Source organism: Hirundo rustica, chromosome 4 (genome assembly GCF_015227805.2).
Source record: "Hirundo rustica isolate bHirRus1 chromosome 4, bHirRus1.pri.v3, whole genome shotgun sequence".
NCBI lineage: Eukaryota > Metazoa > Chordata > Aves > Passeriformes > Hirundinidae > Hirundo > Hirundo rustica.
In genome coordinates, this window is record NC_053453.1 from 59,115,696 (window position 1) to 59,135,766 (window position 20,071).

Sequence of the window (20,071 nt, forward strand, 5' to 3'; positions counted from 1 at the left end):
TAAAAGATTACATTAAGTGATACAAGAACCATTTAGGAGGAGTTTCTCTTTTTCCTACATTATATTGAAATGAAGTTTTTATATGACTTCAGAAGAGCTGTAACTTTTTGATCACCGGGAGTGGATGAGACACAGTCATCTGCTCAGAAAGCATGTCTCAGGTTCAGTGTTGTACAAGTCACAAGTCTCCAGCCACTTGACTTCAAAATTGTACAAATCAGAATTAAATTACTCTTCATGCAATACCACACAAGAGCAAACAGAATCTGCCATTGCATGCTTCAGCAGCTGCCCTGGATGCCCAGCTCAGGCTTTGGAAATCATGCTCCCTGTCCACTGGTGACCTCCAACAAAATATTTTCTTGTCCCATGCCGTGTTTTTATCGTCTTTCACTACAATCGTCTGTAAAGCACCCTTATAATGTGTGCATTGTGAGATATTTTAGCAGATGTCACACTTGTCACTGTGATAGCTGATCCAGGTGAAGCACAGGAGGGCTTTACACCCAGGATTTTGCTTCCCATTGCTCTGAAGATGCCTCCCCAATGTTCCCAGAGGAGCGTCCTCCTCCAGCTGTAACCCTGTTAGGTTTTCTGCCCCACAAAGCCCTCTATCCATCAACACAGATATCCTCAGCACCCAGAGGTTATCCTGACAGTAGCTGTAGTCACTGGTGCGCAGCAGCAGTCTTAAGAGAAAAGGAACTAATTGTTTGAAACAGGGTGGAAAGCTGCAAATAATGGGTTACACAGCAGGTTACCTGCTTTAAACCACCTTTTGGTGCATCTGCTGCTCTTCAGTGACTTTACATAGACTTTACATTTTAGGTAAACTGAATTGTGCCCAAGGTGTGTTTAGGTATCTACAGCAGATAACGCAAATATGTCAAAACCAGATGCTATTGTACTACAATCTGGCAGTCTATGAAGAGCTTTCTGAAATGATTTCTATATGTATCTCTGAATATCATCGTGCTCAATTTGTAAGAAAACAGCCAGCACATCAGCAGGAATAAATCAGCATCTCCACTGAACTCCAAAATAGCTCTTGCAACAAGCCATCATGCTTAAGGTTGCAATGTTTTCCCCATTATCTTCTAAACTCAGTTACTCTGACAGCTCTGACCAGAGACCTTGCTCCCACCAGTCTGCTGGAGCTCATCCAGCTGCCTGTGCCTGCCGTGGGAACACACCAGGCTCCAGCTCCAAAAGAGGAGCACGAGCCTCTTGCACCAACTCCTCTGGATCTGGAAAGGGATGTTTCCAAATGCTGTCAGCACCAGCCCTTCAATGCTGGCCTTTGATGAATGCTGGTGAGCTGCAGAGAGAGCAAAAGCCCCTGGGAACATGGAATGCCAGCACCACTCATTCCCAGTGAAGGAATGCCTGACAACATGCAGTGCCAGGGGAAAGCTCTGTGATTCTGCCCTGAGACAGCTGTCTGTCATAACAAACATCACCTCCCTTCCCTTGCTCCACCCGTCTTTCCAAATTAAATAGGAAGGGAATTACCTCAGTCCCCCCCCTTAAAAAAAGGCTTGGTTTCATACAAATAGAAACACGGGTTGCCTGGGCTGGGCACAACACTAAATCTAATCAACTGAACAGAGGTGAAATAAACACAGGAGAAGTTGCTTATTTTCTAAATAAGTCTAAATTTATTCATTACCCTAGTAAAAACAAAGTTTGGATTACAAGTGTCTGAACAGTATAAAAGTACAAAACAGGTTCCATAGATTTCTAATACATTAATACAAAGTGCATGACTACTCATTTTGCATTACTACCGGGAATGGAAGAGGTGGGAGGGAATAGGGGAAGCAGTTGGTGGTTGAAATCGAGCAATAAATAAATAAATACAGAAGAGATGATCCGTATCAGAGCACATCCTACCACCAACACTGCAGCCTTCTTAGGTGTAGAGAATTACTGATGCTGAAAACACAAATTCACATGAAATAGGTGTCTGCAAACACAGCAAGGACTCTTGCTCAAGCCCTTATTAGACATGACCAACCTAGTTATGCCTCTATACAATCAAGTATCCATTATATCTATGGCTGGACTCAATGGGCTTAGGTCTTTTCCAACCTGAATGATTCTAATTTGGTTGAGAATAAAAGCAAGGTAAGAAACTTTGTCCTCCCTTAAGAACCTCAGAGATTAGGAAAAGCAAAATGAGTCCAAGGAAAGCTCTAAGCTGTAAGGCTGTGATAAGTCAAAGCCCTGTTTCCCCTGAATTTCTTTCTCTCCAGGGGTTGGCTGACCCAACAGGAGAGGAAAAAAGAAAGAAATAAAAAGCTTTGAGGGTAGAGGCTCCTCTTAAAACTGCATATCTTTATCTATATTTTCATTTGCTAAGTATTCCCGTTTCAGGAACTGAGACAACGAAATCCAGTCCTAAACCCTACCCACCACAGTATTATGCCAATGACTCTCACAAAAAAGAAAAGCTTAGAATCACAGAATACACTGAGTTGAAGGCCCTAAATAGGACACCCCAAGATCACACCATGTAGAAATCCATTGTAGGATATCCCAAAAAATAGTTCCAAAAAAAAAAAAAAAAAAAAAAAAAAATCCTCCCTCCCCCTAAAACCAAGAAAAAACGAAACAAAAAGCAGAATTCCCAACTCACACAAGTTAAATCTTCATAACATGAAGCAACTGGGAGCTAAAACTGCAGCACAATCTTCCAGGAAGCTGCTTCCACCCTACAGGCAAAGCAGAGTTTGAAGGAGTGTCACAACAATTTGTACATGAGCTTGTCTGGGAATCCGTGTAGAAAGTATTATCTTTTGATCACATATGCAAACAGAGCTGCTGCCTTGATTCAGCACAGCACCATTCTTAGCAGAACTTTTCAGATTCAGTATTCACAAAAGCGTTGGTCTGGCAGTTGCTTAAAAAAACAAATGGGGAAAAAAAAAAAAAAAAACAAAAACCAAACACACCAAAAAAACCCAACAAAACCCAAACACAGAGAAGCACTGCAGGGGAAGGGTTTCAAAACAGTTATTGTGAATCCAGACTCCAGGCTGCAACCAGATTATGTCCCTGGACCAGAGTGCCTGAGTTGCTTTGCAAGGGGTTTGGTTCTTTGTCAGGTCCAAAACCAGGAGAAGTCTTGTTTGTTGTGGTCACATTTCAGCTGCAGTGGGCCAACAGAGAGCAGTTACCCAGTTCTGGCTGTCATTTACACCTGACCCGGGCATCAAGATGTTTCTTGGTCCATCTCTAACCACCAGAGGTTACTACACCAAGCCCAGGGTGCCTGCTGCTGGCTTAAAACAAAATAACCTCCCATGTTCAGTTCTTAGATAAATCTTAATCCTCAGCAAAGGTGGAGAGCTCTCCCACCCCTTCTCAAGAGCACTTTCACGCTGGAGGCCTTCTCAGATAGCTACCACCTGAAGAAGAGATGTCTGCAGATTACCAGTCTGTGTCACATGGGAGAGGTGAAACATTTGTCTTTTTTTATGTCAGTAGTATAGGGTGAAATCGCCACACCTTTAAAAATATATATTTATATAACTAGAGAGGTGATCTGTAACATCTCTATGTATTAGTTCATCTTCATTCATTAATTCATCTCATACATGTCTCAGAATGAAATAGTTTCTTGGGAATTTCAGAAGTTTGCCAACCAACTTTTAAACAAACAAAACAAAAAACAAACAAACAAAAAAACAAAACAAAAAACCCCCACCCAAAACTAAACCAAAAAACCAAAAGGCATACAACCACTGCTTCTTTCAATACAGAAACATGAACTACATATACTTTAATATACAAACCCCATCCTCATATTCACTTGGGAAGTGAGTGTGGGGGAAAATTAGACAACCTTGCAGCAGCATTCAGCTTTGCCAAGTGTTCCATAACATCTTAAATATTATGTACAGTCTTTCTGAAAGGATACAAACTGGCTCCAGAGTTTGTGGAATTGTAGCAGAAAAACCCAAAACAGTTCTAGGGAATAGTCTTTTGGCAGCATAGCAGGTGTCCAAAGTGACCAGTCACTTTTCTAGTATTTTTCCAGAGAATAAGAGGATCTGTATAACCTTCTGCAGCTATCCAAGAAAGTCACCACTCCTCTTGGGTGGAAATTGCTGGAGATTGGGGTCCTTCTTGTTCTGGCTTTTCAGTGGCAGACTTTTTATTGCTACAACAAGGTTTGAAGAGATGAGTGTCTATGAGGACTTCTCCAAAACGCCCTTTGTAAATAATTCCACAGCAGACCTTTTGCCTGGAAGAAATGTCAGGGAGACAGATACTTTGTCTGTTTAGAATATACAGAATTCACAAACAGCCTAAAAGTAAGTATGACCCCAGACACTACTTTACTGAGCCTCCAGCCCAGAAGACAGGGGCAAAAAGACTGCTCACAAACAGAAAACAAGTCTCTGCCAAAATCCACAACAGGTCTTTGGGGGAAAAAAAAAAACCCCAACCAAACAAAAAAAGACAGGAAAAAAACCCAAACATGTCTATACAAAACCAAGTCTCCCACTTTGCTTCCCAGAGAAGTTTCAGACACAACCATCTGGGCTGAACTAACCTTGGCTACAATGCACTTGCAAACATTATTTGAGAGGAGGCAGCAAAGTCACAACAATTTCAATTGAGCAATTAGCTAAACAAGGGATTACTGTGTCACAACATGCAATAAAAGATAACAAGCTCGTCAGCTCCCAGAAAACCTTGTGGTTTTCCTCCCACTCCGGGATTTTTTTTTTTTTTTTCAAATGACTACCATAACAGGTCAACCAAATCAAACGCTGTGTTTTGCTGGCAAGCTGAAAGCACTCTTGTATGTAGCAACACTGCATATCTACAGGGCATAGTTTTAACAAGAGATAATGACAGACAGGAATATAATCTGCTATTCCCCAAACCAGCAAAAATATTTCCCAGCAACTGTTCTAGTCTTTAGAGAACTGCATGGAGATAGGGAAAAATGTCTTAAATACAAAGCATTTTCTTTCCAAGCACGGACAGACAGGTGTTGTATAACGCCCAAACAAAAATGCAGAGGCAGAATCAAGCAAGCATTCATGCAAAGTGAGCTTGCTACCTGCACAGAGGGCAAATTCTGCTGCTTTTTACCTTTTCCAGTACGTGAGGTCTAGGAAGGAGAACACTGGTGTCCTGCTGGCCCCAGCACTCAGCTCTGTGTCGGAGCCATCGTCCGACTGGTTGCTGTAACAGGGTGACTGCGCTGGGGACGCGCTCGAAGTCGTGCTGTGGGCATCAGAATCTGCAGGGCAAAGCAGAAATGCAAGGGTCAGGACGTGCATCCAACGACCTACCCTCCTCCTGGCTAGGGTATAGGGAACTGAGGCACAGATGGGTTTTAATTAACGAGGAAAACCTAACAATGACAACCCATTTAGTTCACTTGCTCCTGCCTGTTTCGACATGGAGAGTGTCAGCATTTGTGAAACACTTCAGAAGTGGAGGGAGTTCTTGTACATGAGGGATTGGAAAGAGTTTCAGGATCAGGCTTCAGTTTCTGGCTTTTAAGCATAGCCCACACAGGCCACGCCCTGAAATCACTGGGAGATCCCTCAAGACAGCATTAGTCTGTGCTCCAGACTTTCTCTCACTGTACATTTTCTTTCTCACCCTTTCAGGTAAAGTGCTGCAAAGCTCTTCCCAACAGTGCCTTTTACATATATATACACATTCTCATTGTGTGTTAGGTAGTATTGAGCTTTTGCTGGATCAAGACTAGGAACTACAGACTCAGTGCAGACACACGCCTTAACAGTGTCTAACTCTCCTGCCTCTCAGCTGTCATCTCTAGCAGCTACAGTAACAATCAGATTAATTACAGTGCTTTGAATGAGGGGATAAAAGCTCATTGGGTCAGGGCCTTTAGTGAATCTTTGGAGACTTCTCCTTCTGACTAGGTAGGATAATTGAAAGAGAGAAAGAGCAAGTCAGCAACAGTTGGAAGGTTTGCTTTAGAAGAAAAGCCTTAAGTACCGACACACATTTAGAGCATAACTGGCAGATGGTTTTGTTGGAAAGCTATGAATCCAAATCTGTTTGGAGAGTCCATGTGCTACTGGAAAGAAATCACTGAGACGGGCAGAGGGAGGTATAAGGAAACATGGTAGGAATTTTTAAGGGAGTGTGTAAATCTATATTAAAGAGTACGTATGGAAGAAAAAGACTGCAATGTCTTTTGGTAAAAGAGAGCTGAAAATGGCCATAGCACATTACTGAAAGCAGGGAGAAGCTTCTTCCAGCTTCAGGTTCACGGAGATCTTTGCCCAAGATGTTCTTTCTAGGGATATGTCATTTAAGTGTGGGACACAAGCTACAACTGCCTGCACTTTCAAGCCAGTCTCCCCATGCCCCCTTGCCACTTCCTGACCTCTGTCTTGCAGCCCACCCTGCACACAAGCTCTTCCTTTTCATTCCACACCCTCCCCAAGCTCTCAGAGGCTGAGAGGTTGTGAAAACAGGGAGAGCCCAAACGTGTGAGTGCACAACCAAATCCAGAGGGTGATTCAGCCTGGCCAGTTAACAGTGGGCTGTGTTAGGGGAGGCTGAAGTTTATCACCAAAATCTCTTTGGATCCACTTACTGTGCCGCTTGAATTCCTTTTGCAGTTTGCTAATTTGATTGCTCTTTATTCTGCTTCCAGAGAGAGTTTTCATTTTCTTTGGTTTCAATGTTGTTTTAAGGCTGGGTCCAGCCCTGGCATCTACCACCTAGAACAGAGAAAATGCATGTCTGAATACTTGTGCATCATGCCCAGATATTGCCCCAGTCAAGGCACAGGTACTGACTTAGCTGAAGGGTCTTCAAAATCCCCTTAATTAATCCAAGGCACTTCTGTGCACTGACACTCTTATATTTCATTTAAATCTGGCTAAATCTTCCCATTTTTTGACACATTCAGTTTAGAACCAAATAACTAACTAATACAGGTCCAGTTAAGAGTGTCTGCCAAGCATTTGTTTTGTTTTTTCAATCATAAATTAAACTTTTGAGTAAAGCTAGTGGTAGTAATAACCATAGTTTCTTGCTCCCATACTATCAAAGCATCCTGGATAACGTTTTTTATATACAGAAGGAATCCTCATCATCCTCCCAGCCCTAGGCCTGAATTGAATCAGACACATCAAAACAGAATATATGAGCGAAAATAGCTGCAAGATATTAGTCATTGTAATTATCTGATTAAATGAGATTGATTTATGTGTTGCTTGAGCAAGTCACTTTGCTTGGGGAAAAAAAAAAAGGGAACAAATTTTGGATAAAGACCAAACTTGAAATGTGTTTGCGTGTTTTTGTTTGATTTGTTTTCTGTGGTTTTTGTTTGTTTGTTGCTGTTGTTTTTACTGTCCTAAGAAACTTTTGGACAAAGTTATGAGCTTGTGAAAACAAGGAATTACAAGGTAAGCCAGTCTGTGACTGCATCTTAGGCTTGCATAATCACCATTTGCACATAAGCAAGTAGGAGCCACATAGTAGTAAATACTCCAGGAAGGATTTAGAGATGCTGAGGGTGGGGAGGGAGAGTGTGGGTGAAAGAGCAAACCCTCTACCCCTGCCAGCACCTCCTCTCTCTAGAAAAGGGTTAGTTTTGGGGCAGAAGAAAAATAAATTACTAACGTGATTCCAGTTTTTTTTGGATCCTGCTGGTAATTTTTTCCATCTTTTCACCAGAAGAACACAGGCATTGCAAATATCTCCTGAGCGAGCCTCGTGGAGCCTGGTCAAAACAAAAGCAAAGGTCACTTAACAACAAGTTAATAAAAGCCCTCCCCTACTTGTTAACAGCAAGAAGTATAAAAATTGATGAATAAGAAGCGTCCTAAAATTCTGTTTTTCTGGCATTACAATTCACCTGGGATGCTCAAACATTGCCATTTAAAGACCAGGTCTGACTTTCAGAAAGCACTCTTCCCCACAGAAATAAAAGGTGTCACAATCTGTCTCCAGATGGGCGCTAAAAACAACAATCCCACCACCTGCAGGCTTTGGAATTTCTTCCCCCCAAACCAAGACACAATTGCAGTGGAATGGTTAGTTTGGAGCAGGAGGAATAATCCTGTTATTCAAACATACACTTGGAAACAAACGTCAAAAGCTTACTGAGGTCTTAACTTCCTCACAGGGCTTCAAGGATGAGTAACAAACATCACCTAACACACTCCCACACGAGCACAGGATAAGGTTTCAGAAGCAGCAGTCACTGGAATGACAGCAATACTGGCTCCCTCTAACAAGCTTTCTTCAATCATCTCTACTGCTAATCCATGCTAAAAGAAATATAACAGGGAAACACTCTAGAATTTTTCTGCTATTTAAATAGGAAGACCTTTTTATATTTAATGGATTATTTATAGATGAATGAAGCAGGCTCAGGAAACCATTATTTGCCCAGTGTTTAGTCTGCGTTTTTACCCTGGCAAACATATTTCAGATAGCACAACAACAATGGTCCTGGTAAACTGCAAGCTGCTTTACTGCAGTTAAAAGCAACAACCACCAAAAAAAGAGCAATGGATCTGCACACAGCCTTTGGCTGCCAAGGACAGTAGTCAAGAAATATGATAAGGAAAATTGTCACCACCAGACTTGTGTACAAAAAAAATCCAAGGTAAATACAAAGCACTCTAAAGTTCACTAAGTGAAAAGAGTGTTTCTAGAAAAAGTGGGGAAAATTTGTGAATTTTACACAAAATTTCAAAGCTCTTCAAAAGTATTCCAAAAAAGTTGAAAGATCACAGTAACTGGTACAAGAAAGCTCAATGTTTTCAAGTAAAATTACCTAAGTGGAAAGCGAATCGCTTTCTAAGAGAATAGTTTTCCAATGAAAAGTTTTAATAATACATTGCTATGTCCTATTTGAACAAAGACACCAATATTTGTAATAGGGTACTCTGCATAAAACCTGCTGAAACTGCTAAATATTTACTCATCAAGTTTTATCTAACGTTCTGGGATCCTCAGAGCCACTGAAAGTCCCCACGGATCTGTAGAGTTCATTATTTTATGTAGGTGTTCACACCTCTGTGGAACCAGCAAGAAATGCAGTCTGAGGAAGTCTAAAATCCCTGCATGTGCTGTGAGGTGGGAGAGACATGAGCCTGATCCTTTGTTGCTATGAATTACCAGCTCTCCCCCAGCAGACTGAAAATCAAATGGTACCTGACACAGCAGCAGAGCCCCTCCTGGTGTGCCAGGAAAGCTGGGAGGAAGCTGAAGGCAGCCTCTTCCCCCCACTCCCCTCTGCTAACCTAATCTTTCAGGCTTTCAGAGCAAGAAGGACAGTACATCACCTTTGAAGCTTAAAGATCAATGCCAGAGCTGCTGACTAAGGCGGGAATCTTACCCAAAACAGTTCTGGAAATCCTTTTCATAACGTTTGCTGTCAGTGAAACGAGAACTCGAAGATTTAGCTCTGCAAATACAGCAGCCCTCTATACTCCGGTACATCTTCGGTTTGTGAAAGCCAAACATCTTTTCCTCCCAGCTGTACCCTGTGAAAACAAACAGAAACTGATGTTAATTATCACTGTCAGACAATGAAAGAAAAAAAACTGCTAGATTAGGGCATAGGTTTTTTTTTTATCCCACACTGCCTCAGACGAACAAAGGCACCTAGAATACAGTTGTTAAAAAAATTATATAATTAACAGCTGGACTATTAAGCAATAGCCAGCAGGACCCATAACAAGCTCATTTACTGCACAAACCTCCAAGGGCACATCTGCAGCAGCACGACCCAGACATGTGAAAGCAGCCAGCCTGGCCAGTGAAAGCCCCGTGCATGTGGCAAAGCAGGCTGCAGGACAGGCCGTGTCAACCTGCCCAAGCCCCGGATAAGGAGCTGGCAGCTGAACTCTGGGTCACTGAACTACTTCATCATCACCACCACCAGCGCTGCTTGGAAACACCCCTGGCAAACTCTGCTGAGAGTGAGTAGGAGTCACTTTGAATGAGCTGCAGTCGTACCCGCAGGCTGCGGGGCAGACATACCTGAAAAGCTGCTCTGAAAGCAGCAGGGTGGGGGAGTCCCACCCAGCCCTCAATGGCCCTGTCTGCGCTGCAGGACCCCGGAGCACTTCTCTGTTCTCAGGGCCTGGGTGAGCAGCCCAGCTCCATGTCAGCACATGCTCGGTTCTTCCCCACCCTGCTTTCCATGGGAAGGAAACCTAGCTAGGAAAGAAAGGGCCAGGGAGCAGACCCTGGGGCGCATCTCAGATGTGCCTACCACACATCCTGGCCAATAAAGATGAACTCCAGCTACAGGGAAGTTGCTGCTTTGTTACCACCAGCTCTGCAAACTTGGCGCCAGCCCAGAGCACGCCCTCCTGCTCTCAGAGATCTGCCTGTTCCTTTCAGTACACCAAGGCTGGGATCTGCCATCAGAGCAGGTATCATAGAGTGGAGCCGTTTTCCAGGCAGAAACTTTCAAGCTACTGCCTCCATGACAAAGAGCCTTTCAACACGTGCTGACCCCCACCAAACCAGTTCTCCCCTAAGTTGGTTGTTCCCCGTTCCTGTCAGGCACGGTCTGACACTGCATGAGACGCTGTCAGAGCAAGCAGGGTTCCCACAGCGCTCCAAAACCCCAAACCAACAACCCAGCAAAGCCGCTGCTCTCCTGGCACTGGGCCTGGACACACAGCAAGTCCTCACAGGCCACACAGCATCTGTCTCATAACACAGGCAGGGCTGTTCCAAGATGTTCTCTCTTGAACAGACCCTGGTGCAAGGTTTGCCTCAACCACCTGCTGCAAGGAGCGAGCAGCCACCTCTGCTGCTCACCACACACCAAGGGCTCAGAGGGGACTGGCCTCTGGCTGCAGGAAGCTCCAGGAGAATAGGTTCCCACTGCTGAGAACCTCTGCTTTAAAAAAATTAAAAGGATTGAGCCTTGCAAACCACACAGCATTTCCCTCTCCTTCCGTAACAAAGGCCAAGCTGCTGAATTCTTTAAGAAGCTAACAAAAAAACTACTGGATGACCGAGCAGCTCAGGAAGGACTTTGAAGAGAGGAGCAAATCCATCTCTTGTGGGGTAAGTGTGGTGAGGGGGAACTCTCAGTCACTTCTCAGTCCCAGGTACTACCGAGTCCCAGTAACCCAACTCAGGTTACTGGTTAACGTTTGTGGCATAGGCATCTGTCCCCAAATCTTCCACCTTCAGAAAGGTAAGGACTGTAATCCTTTTACCCTCCAGTGGCACAGAGAAAAATTATCTGAAATCTTTCACCTACACTGCCAGGACTTGCCACATCATTATGGCAATAAAATATTTTGAAAGGCAGGTTCAGGTGAGGTCAGAAACATGCTGCCACAAAACGACCCTACCCAGCATCACGCTCACCTGACAGCCAGAGAGATCATGTGCAACAGGAAAAGATCCCGCACACTTCTGTGGGACCACAGCTAAAGCTAGGGAACCATCCAAGCCCTGCCACAGTCCTGCACAGAGCTGAAAATACATCCTCCCACCCCAGAGGGGAAGACCAAGAGTACAGGAGCACAGCAAAACAGACAAGCAGTTTCCCAGGTTCCTGAGAACAAGAGAAGAGCAAAAATTGTATCCAATATTGTTGGCTAATGCTCTGACACAAAATCCATTAAGGAACCAGTTTCCAGCTGAAAGTGTACAAGTTTGCATTTCAGTCTAGCATACAGGAGACCAGCTGGTGCTCACTGAGGCTGTGGCTCTTTACAATTGCTACTGCACCAGCATTTAGGAAGACTCAACTCTCCATAAAGCTTGTCTTGACCTTGTAGAGCCTGTTGATGGCAAAGGGCTTGCTCAGGCTGAATGCCAAGGAGATCCTTCAGGCCTAGGAGAGAGATGGAGAGGATAAGTCTTTCCTTCCCTCCTGTCCCAGCACATGCTGTGTCCCACAGGTCTGAAGTGCTGAATTCCTTTCTTCACATTTACAGCACAAGGAGCTCACCTAGGGCTACATTCTCCCAAGGTTAACTTGTGCAAATATCCAGCAAAGTCAACCCAAATGGTGTCAGGCTTTTTAGGAGATACACTGCTCCCTGTATTAGTACAGCACTGACCTGAAGGCCAGGAGTAGATCTAGTAAGTAAAAGAAGGTTTCTAAGTGGTGACCTGCTGAATGGGCTCACTGAGGGATGGTTAGACTCAGAACTACTTTCAGCCTCTGCTGGATGTGTAGCAAATGAATGCACAGACAAGTCAGGTAAATATTCCTGACCTGTCAAGGATATAAACAAGAGTATCTAGGCAAACACCCTGAGTATTTAGTTTCTTAGCACCCGATGTGCTTCTTCAAGAGACGCTCTTGAGGACATTGCCCAACAAGCCTCTGGAGATGCAACAGCCTGCTCACCTGAGAATTTTCAACTTCCAAGCAGCAATTTTAGATGTTGTTTGACTACTCCAATGTTAAATCTGTGGTCTGGTACTTCTCTTTAGAGTGTCAAAGACTAATTGCACACACAAAGTTCATCAGTGATGCCAAACTTAAGTGGCAAGAAAATCTACTGCTACATGGCAAGAAACAACTATCAACAATGCAGCTTACTTTCTAATCCGATTTCTTCCAGCAATCCAGACAGAGATAAGATGATCTGTCACCAGCTGGTATTTATACCATAGTAGAATAAGATGCATGTTTTACAATCAATGTTCTGGGAAAGATTGGAAAACACATATATTCTGAAAATATTTTGCCTTGCATCATTGCTGCCATTCTCACAGGAGCAGCTTTTCAACACCATCCTTCAATAGGAGGGAAACTAGTGCCATCTGTTTCCCACTTGATGAATGGTCAGCAATGGTATTACCACACATCATGCCTGAATGGGGAAGAGCTAGTAGCAAAACCACAAGTTAAACAGATTTCTCTGACAACTGCATCCACGTGCAGTTATAAATGGAAGGCGTCAGGCCAGTTACACATTTAATCCTAAACAGTTGCCATTTGACCATTATACACTAAATATTCTGTCAGCTGGAGAGCTTAATAGCTAATATGGACTTAGAAGTAAATATCACTGTGCCCTTTAAAAGGTTTAACTTGAAAGCTTTGCAATTTAGATCTCAAATTAGAACAGGGGAGCAAGGATGCCGGCTGCCCTAACACCTGAATCTTAGCTGTGGAACTTTAACCATGTGAAATTTGGGACAGATAAAAAAAAAGACAGCAAGCAGAAGCTAAGTAACTTGCCTAAAACTTGAGACACGCTACACAACATAATTCTGCCAAATCTAAGCATGCTTTTAATGCTATTTAACTTTGTTATTATTTGCCAAATTTAAGCATGTTATTAAAATGTATCAGCAGTTGCACAGAAGTGAAAGGGACAGATCTCCAAAAACAGAACCGGAAACCTTAGCAGAGCGTTATCTGTCATTCTGCAGAAATTAAGATTTATCTGCACTAGTTGGAAAGCAATATTTCCCCAAGCCAGGGGAAAAGAGATCCTCCTCCCTCCCTGGTGTCCCTCTCCACAGCTTCTCCTTGCAGAAATTGCTAGCCTCTCAAGTTCTGCTTTAGCAGGACAATAATAAAACTGCTTTAGCAAGTTGAATGGACTCAGAAAAGTCTCTAAGAAAATGCTCTCCTCATTCTTCTCCCCTCTCACTTTTGAAAAAGCAGCATCAAAAACAGAAACTTGTCTTGCAAAAGAGAATGGCAAAGTCAGGAAAAGTTGTGGGAAATTTAAAAAAAAAAAATCCCCACACCCTGCTTATTACCTTTGTGAAAGGCTGGTACAAAGAAGCATGTGTGTGAAAATGGCTTCATGTTTTTGTTACCTGTCAGGACTAGAATTTGGTGCTTAGTTTTCTTTGCAAAATTTAATTTGATGATCTAAGTGAAAAGGAAGCACTGCTTCAGATGCTCATTAAGTTTTCAAGTTAGGGAAGACCTTCTGAACTCTTTCAGATCTTAAAGTAAGCTGAGCGACTTTCATTTGCTTTTCCAGATTCCTTTTGCATTCTTTCTGATCACCCAAGAAGAATGAAAACCTTTTATAATAGAAAGGACAGAATTCCTAGAGGACAGGCATGTCTCCTTTGTAAGACAATTACCCGGCTACATGCTCACCTGCTTCTCGCAAAGCTGAAAGAGAAACACTCCCTGGAGTTAAGGGAGAGCAGAGGCATGCCAGTCCAAATACTCAGTATCCTCCTCTCCTCCCACTCTGACTTGGGATCATTCACCCTTTGGGCAACCCAGAACTGCCAGCACCTTTGTCAGAGGGAACAACGATTTGATTTCCCTTTCTGTGTACACAACAGCCTTGGCACAGCCTCCCTGAAACTGGGCTAAAGAAAAATACCATCTACCCTTCATATGCTGATGCAGCCGGTCCCTGTCAGTGAAAATCTCACAACTGTCATCCCTACATTTCATTGGAACTAAGAAACGCAGCCAAAATTATACAAGATTTTCCTTTTAAAAGGAACAAAACGGATGCCTTAACATAGCAAGAACATAGGTGCTCTGGCTTTTGCATCTGCAAGAGCATACACCCAGGCACATGCACACACATGAAAAATGCTTCCAGAGCTGTCTTACAGTGCCAGGAGCAGAGTTGCTTGTCTCACAATAAATTCTTGGGCCTGTCCCCCTGCTGAAATAAACTGCAATAGCTCTACTGAAAATCAACTGTAAGACAGAGAATTGTATATCAACAGAGAGACTGATCTGTATCAGAGATTCAACATAAACATACCTCCCCTGAGTTTACAGGCTGTTGCAAAAAACCCTTGGAAGAGAAGTTACAATTGGATCCCTCAAAAAAAATTTGAACATTCACAGAGCCAGAATGCTCCAAGGATGTTAAGAGACCAATCTAATTGGAGCTGTCTGAAAACAGAACTTCAGTATCTACAAAAATATTTTTTTACCCTCATCTCTTCTGGTCCCCTGTATCCTCAGATTTTCCTTCCACTTTCCTTCCTCTCTCCATCCAAAAACAATTTTACTCAGAGGAAAGCTGTATTTGGCTATTTCGGCCCAGGAACATCCGAATGTCACAGCATGCTGTGGAGTTGTCACTTGATGAGTTGAGCAAAACAGAAAAAGGTGAAAACTACATCTTCAGGAATCTTTCCTCTGACAAAATAAGTAACTCACTCTTTTGCTGGTAGATGTCCACAGCTACTGTTGTGTGCTCAGCGCTGAAGTGAAATCTCAGCATAGCCAGTGCACCTGGCAGCAACTATTAAGCACTTACCAAAAAAATCAAACTGGACATTTCTTTCCCGTGCTTGAGTCTCCATGGCATCCTGGCTGGAACAAGCTGTTCCTAGTTACATTTTCAGAAGCAGTCAAGTCATAAAGAAGCCCACTCACCTGTTGGATCTTCCCTGGGAAGGAAGTTCCCATCTCATTTAAGCTAGAGAACTGAAAGGCTATGCCACGTGGGTGTTCTTCTGAACTGCCGTGTGGTTAGTGCTCCAGAAGGGATAGGCCAAAGCATGAAAACAATAATCAGTAAGATTTGCATAAGGAGGAAAAAAAAATCCTCCAAACCTGTCCCACCTGCAGACATTCCATCTTGAAAAATGACTTCCCCCTGCCTGAAACTCCTGTTGCATAACTAACATCATGCTCAGCCTGAGCATGAGCCCAGCAAGGAAAACTGGGATGTTCTCAAACGTGCTGGAGTTCAGCCTGCGATGCTTATCTGAGTGCAGTCACCACAGCTGTTATGATGCTGTCTGCAAGCACCTGCTACTGAAAAACCAGCACAGCCACGAGATCATGAGACACTGATGTTTTGGGTTGTGTTTTTTTGGCTGGGTTATTTTATGTTGTTTTTAAAGAGGGTAACATACCTGGATGGGGACTTGAACAGAAGGAGCAGTAATTATTTGGCAGAACAGTTGAAGTGACTTCTTTAAAAAAGGATACATTTCCATGTGTTTAACCAGTATTACTGGTCATTTCACTTGGACTTTGGACCGAGCACATTCTACAGAAATGCAAAGGCTTAAGTTGTGAAATGGAGTCCTGCCCGGGCAATTGTCAAGTCCCAGCCCACTGGCTTCTTCTTTGTGTTAAAAAGCAAGTGCTACAGGGGGTGCAAGAATGAAGCTGATGGTCAAATAGGACCCTGTGGATGTCGTTGATGTCCTTATGAAAGAGGTACAAGGCACCAGGTGTTAAGAATCAATGTATAGTTAGCTAACACAGAAAGAGCTGTTCAGCATGAGTGAGACAACAAACCGTCACAGATCTCACTTTATTTTAATAACCTCTGTGAATTTATCAGCTGTTTTAATATCTCCTACAAAGAAGTCAGTGATATTTTATTCTTAAAGGAAGACTGAATACATAGGCAATTAGCTCCTTTTAGAGAATGAAGTGAGGAGGAATTTTTCCCAGAGGCTCTGGCACTCCATTCCACCTACTTTCAGTGGGAGTTGGATGTTGCATGCCTGTGGGTGTGTTTGAAAATCCCGACTTGTTACTTGCTGCTTCTCTACCAGGGACCACAGATTCCAAGAAACCAGAAGTTCACCTGTGTACCAAAGGAGCTGAATGTCCAGTGCTATCAGCAGAAAGGTTTCCATCCGTTGTCTGTCCCTATGGTGCAGAGTTTGTGCAATCTTTTATTTTAAAAAGCTGTAAACTACACAGTGAATCGATCTGTCTGTGTGCGGATTGGCAAGAAGGGAGTGCACACACCCTACACACGGCTGCCAGGAACAGTCTCAGCTTTGGAAGCAAGCACACAGCAGTAAAGGAGTTTGCTTTCATCACCCTCACCGACTGCCTCGTCCAAAGAGTGAAACACTCGCGCGAACGGCTGCCAGCCTGCCACCTTCCTAAGTACCAAATTAAAACCCAAAGTTAAAAAAAAAAAAAAAAAAAAAAGGGCATCGCAGGTTGTGCTCAAGCACAACCACAGCAGCTGCAGTTGTGGGCTCAATGCAGGACGCTGGGCTTTCTCCTGCCGCTCCCCTGCCACGAGGGGACGGTGGCAGGGCCCGGCCTCCAGCCCAGACACGTGTTCAGGGCACAGCAGCGGGCAGCATCCTGCATCGGCTGCCTCAGCCTGCATCGGCTGCACAGCCACAGCGCCGGGGGGCAGCTCCCAAGTGTTTTTGCAATTGTAATGTTCACTGAATAATTTAGGTCCGAAGGAAGGGCCATCAGCCGGGGACAAGGCTCTTCGTAGGATGAACAGGGGCCGTTCCCGCCAGGAAAGCGCCACTGGGGGGGCTCCGGGGCAGGCGGGATTCAGCCCAGTTCACTGCGTGCGGGCACGGCCCGAGTAAACAACAGGTTTGGTAGGTCCCTTTAAATCCCTTCAGCTACACGCGTCCGGACAGGGGGGCACGGGAGGAGACGGCAACTTTTACCTCACCAAAGTGAGAGCGCAACGGGGGAGCACTTCCCTGGCGCAAGACCGCGACTTTAGCACAAAACAAAAATCCACCAAACCCTACGTAACGGCGCTAAAAAAACGCCCCGAAAAGCAGAGCCGGGTCGCGCCGCTCCCGCCGGGCACCGCGTGGCCCCGGGCACGGCCCCGCTCCCCCCGTTAGCGCCGGCGGCCGGGGCCGGGAACAAAGACCCCCCCCGGGGCACACGACCTACTTTCGCGGGCGGCCCCGCCGGTCAGGTGGAGCCGCGGGAGCGCACACGCGGGTGGCCGGGGCCCCCCCGCCCCGCCGAGCGCTCAACTCGCCGAAAGACGAGTAAAATTAAAAATAAATTGGAAGAGCACAGGAAGGGGAAGGCGGCGCGCCGGGGAGGAAAGCCCCGAGCGCGGAGGTGGGCGCTGCCAGGCGGCCCCCGCGCTGCAAACGCCGCCCCACCACGCGGTCGCGGAGCAGCCGCCCCATCCGGCGCGGGGGGAAGCGGGGATGGAGCCGAGGCCGCCCCGCCGAGGATCCGGACCCCCCGTTCCGGCGCGGTGACGGCCGCCCTCCGCCGCCCCGCGTCCTTCCCCCCCGCCCCGCGCCGGTTCCTCATGGCTCGGCCCTGACGTAATTCAAACATGGCAACAGTTTCACTTCAAAGGGCCGTCGCAGACCTCCCGGCAACGCGGGCGCGCCGCCGAGGGGGCGACGCGGACCCCCGGAGCGGCCCCGGGGCTCCGGCGGAGCCCTTCCGCCCGCCCGCCCCGGCGCCGTGCGCGCAGCGCGGAGCCGTGCGGAGCGCGCCTGCATCCAAAGTTTCACCGCCCCTTCAAACTCCTCCAAAAGCGGCCGGCGGCCCCTAAAAAACACCCTCCCGCGCACGACAAGTGCCACCCCACCGACGCCCGCCACCCCGGGGCCGAGCCCCCGCCGGGCGCGGACGAGCGCTTTCCCCCGGCGCGCCGGGGAGCCGCGGCGCCCGCAGCACATGCGAGCCCTTTGTTTTCCCTGCAGCCGGGCGCTGCCTACGTGCCGCGCCGGGGGCACGCCGGCCGCCCCGCGCCGCACAGCCCTCCGCAGCCCCGAGTTAAACTTGTTGGCGCCGGACGCGGGCACACGCCAGCAGCAGGGACGGGACCCGCTTGCAACTGGCCCCGAGCTACGGGAGCTGCAGGACGCCATCGCCGCCCGCCGCACCGTCCCCACGCCGGCAACGCGGCGCACAGGGCCGGGGGGAGCGGCACGGGGAAGGCCCCACGCCGCGACCTGTGCCACCGACGGCACGTGTCCCGCCAGCCCACGGCCCCACGTTTTGCCCTTCTCCAGCGTGCACGGACTCGGACCCCCCCGCAATTACTACTGATAACTGGAAACAATAAGAACTGCCCCACTCTCCCCACGTGAAACACGAGGAGGGAGAGATGGCGGGCGCCAGCGGGTCCCCCTTCCCTCCGCCACGCCGCCGGCACCAACTGGTGCGCGGGCGCTACAGGTGTGCGCTGCGGGGCGCGCCGGGGCCGCACCTGCGGCACCCGCTCCGCTCCGCACCGGCGGGGCCACGCCGCCCGCATGGCGAGCCAGGGCAGCCGCGGCCCGGGAAAGGCGCCCTGCAGCCCGTCACCGCCAAGAGAGCAGTTTGCCAAGCCCGCTCCGCACCTGGGACTGCCTTCGGAGTTAAATTATCGGGAATTGGCTACTCTTTCCTCCTACAGAATTGGAGATTTTATCGCACTTGGGGCTGGGGGAGCAGAAGCCAGAGTTCTAGGGACGGGTCCGCAACAATGCGGGAGGCGTTCCTCCCCGCTCTCACATCCTTTAAAACTCTATTAACCAAAGAACAAACCAGGGGAAACGCCGCTCGCAGAAGCAACACGCGTGTCAAAGTGTTTCAAGAAGGCAAAGTCTTTCTGCCGCTGCAAAACTACGGGCAAGCTCCGGGGAGTAACTTGTGAACAGAATCCACCGGCTGCTGGGGAAAAGAGAAATAAACCCCAGCACGGCTAAAAGAAGGAAACCCACCAAAAGCAAACAAAACAAACAAACGAACCCCGAACAACAAGAAACAAGCAGCCGCAAAACTCAGTCCGAGCCCGCCGCTCCCCCCCGCCCGGGAGAAAGGGAAGGCATCACTCACCGCCGCGCCGTGCCGCGCTGCGCACACCAACACCCGTGCGGTGCGCGGCGCTCCCGCCGCTGCGCGCGCTCCCCGGCTCCCCGCGCTCTGCCGCCGGCGCGGGCGGGCGCGCGAGCCCGCGGCCGGCCCCGCCCCTCGGCCGCTCTGCGCAGGCGCTGTTCCCACGGCTCCGTTCTTTTCAATCGAGCCCCCGCCGGCTGCGCGCGCCCCATTGTCCTTTTAAGGCAGAAAGGGCCGCGCGGGAAGCGCGCGAGGGGGCGGCGCCCGCACCGCCGGCGGAGGTGACTTCACGCACGCGGCGCGCGCCCCCGCCCCGCCCCGCACCTGCCTCGCGCCGGAACAGCGCCCGCGGGACCGCCCCGCAAACGGCACCGCAAACATCACCGCAAACAGAGCACAGCCCTGAAACACAGCCCCGCAAACGGCACCGCAAACAGAGCACAGCCCTGAAACACAGCCCCGCAAACAGAGCACAGCCCTGAAACACAGCCCCGCAAACGGCACCGCAAACATCACCGCAAACAGAGCACAGCTCCGCAAACGGCACCGCAAACATCACCGCAAACAGAGCACAGCCCTGAAACACAGCCC

At 47.3% G+C, this 20,071-nt stretch overlaps 1 protein-coding gene across 3 annotated transcripts; it reads right to left on the reverse strand.

Moving 5' to 3' along the window:
- Nucleotides 1-1,642: 1,642 nt before the first annotated feature.
- On the reverse strand, nt 1,643-19,549 carry SINHCAF (SIN3-HDAC complex associated factor). Of its 3 annotated transcripts, none has more exons than XM_040063245.2 (6): nt 19,481-19,549; nt 9,359-9,506; nt 7,633-7,732; nt 6,599-6,725; nt 5,110-5,260; nt 1,643-4,249 (listed from the first exon to the last, which is right to left on the reverse strand). In XM_040063245.2, exons 2-6 carry the CDS (start codon nt 9,484-9,486, stop codon nt 4,087-4,089), a joined length of 669 nt encoding a protein of 222 aa, XP_039919179.1. In that variant the 5' UTR covers nt 9,487-9,506; nt 19,481-19,549; the 3' UTR covers nt 1,643-4,086. The 3 variants fall into 3 exon arrangements, with proteins under 3 accessions (XP_039919179.1, XP_039919180.1, XP_039919181.1); XM_040063246.2 differs by lacking the exon at nt 19,481-19,549 and adding an exon at nt 11,768-11,784; XM_040063247.2 differs by lacking the exon at nt 19,481-19,549 and adding an exon at nt 11,359-11,375 and having other exon boundaries at nt 1,649-4,249.
- Nucleotides 19,550-20,071: the final 522 nt, after the last annotated feature.

Excerpts from the sequence above, each read along its gene's own strand:
- SINHCAF (XM_040063245.2), bottom strand. The coding sequence starts at position 9,486 with ATGTTTGGCTTTCACAAACCGAAGATGTACCGGAGTATAGAGGGCTGC. Across the intron at positions 5,261-6,598 it reads AAAGGAATTCAAGCGGCACA|ATTCTGATGCCCACAGCACG; the intron begins GTAAGTGGATCC and ends TTTGCCCTGCAG. Across the intron at positions 4,250-5,109 it reads GACCTCACGTACTGGAAAAG|GCAAAAGGTCTGCTGTGGAA; the intron begins GTAAAAAGCAGC and ends CATTTCTTCCAG.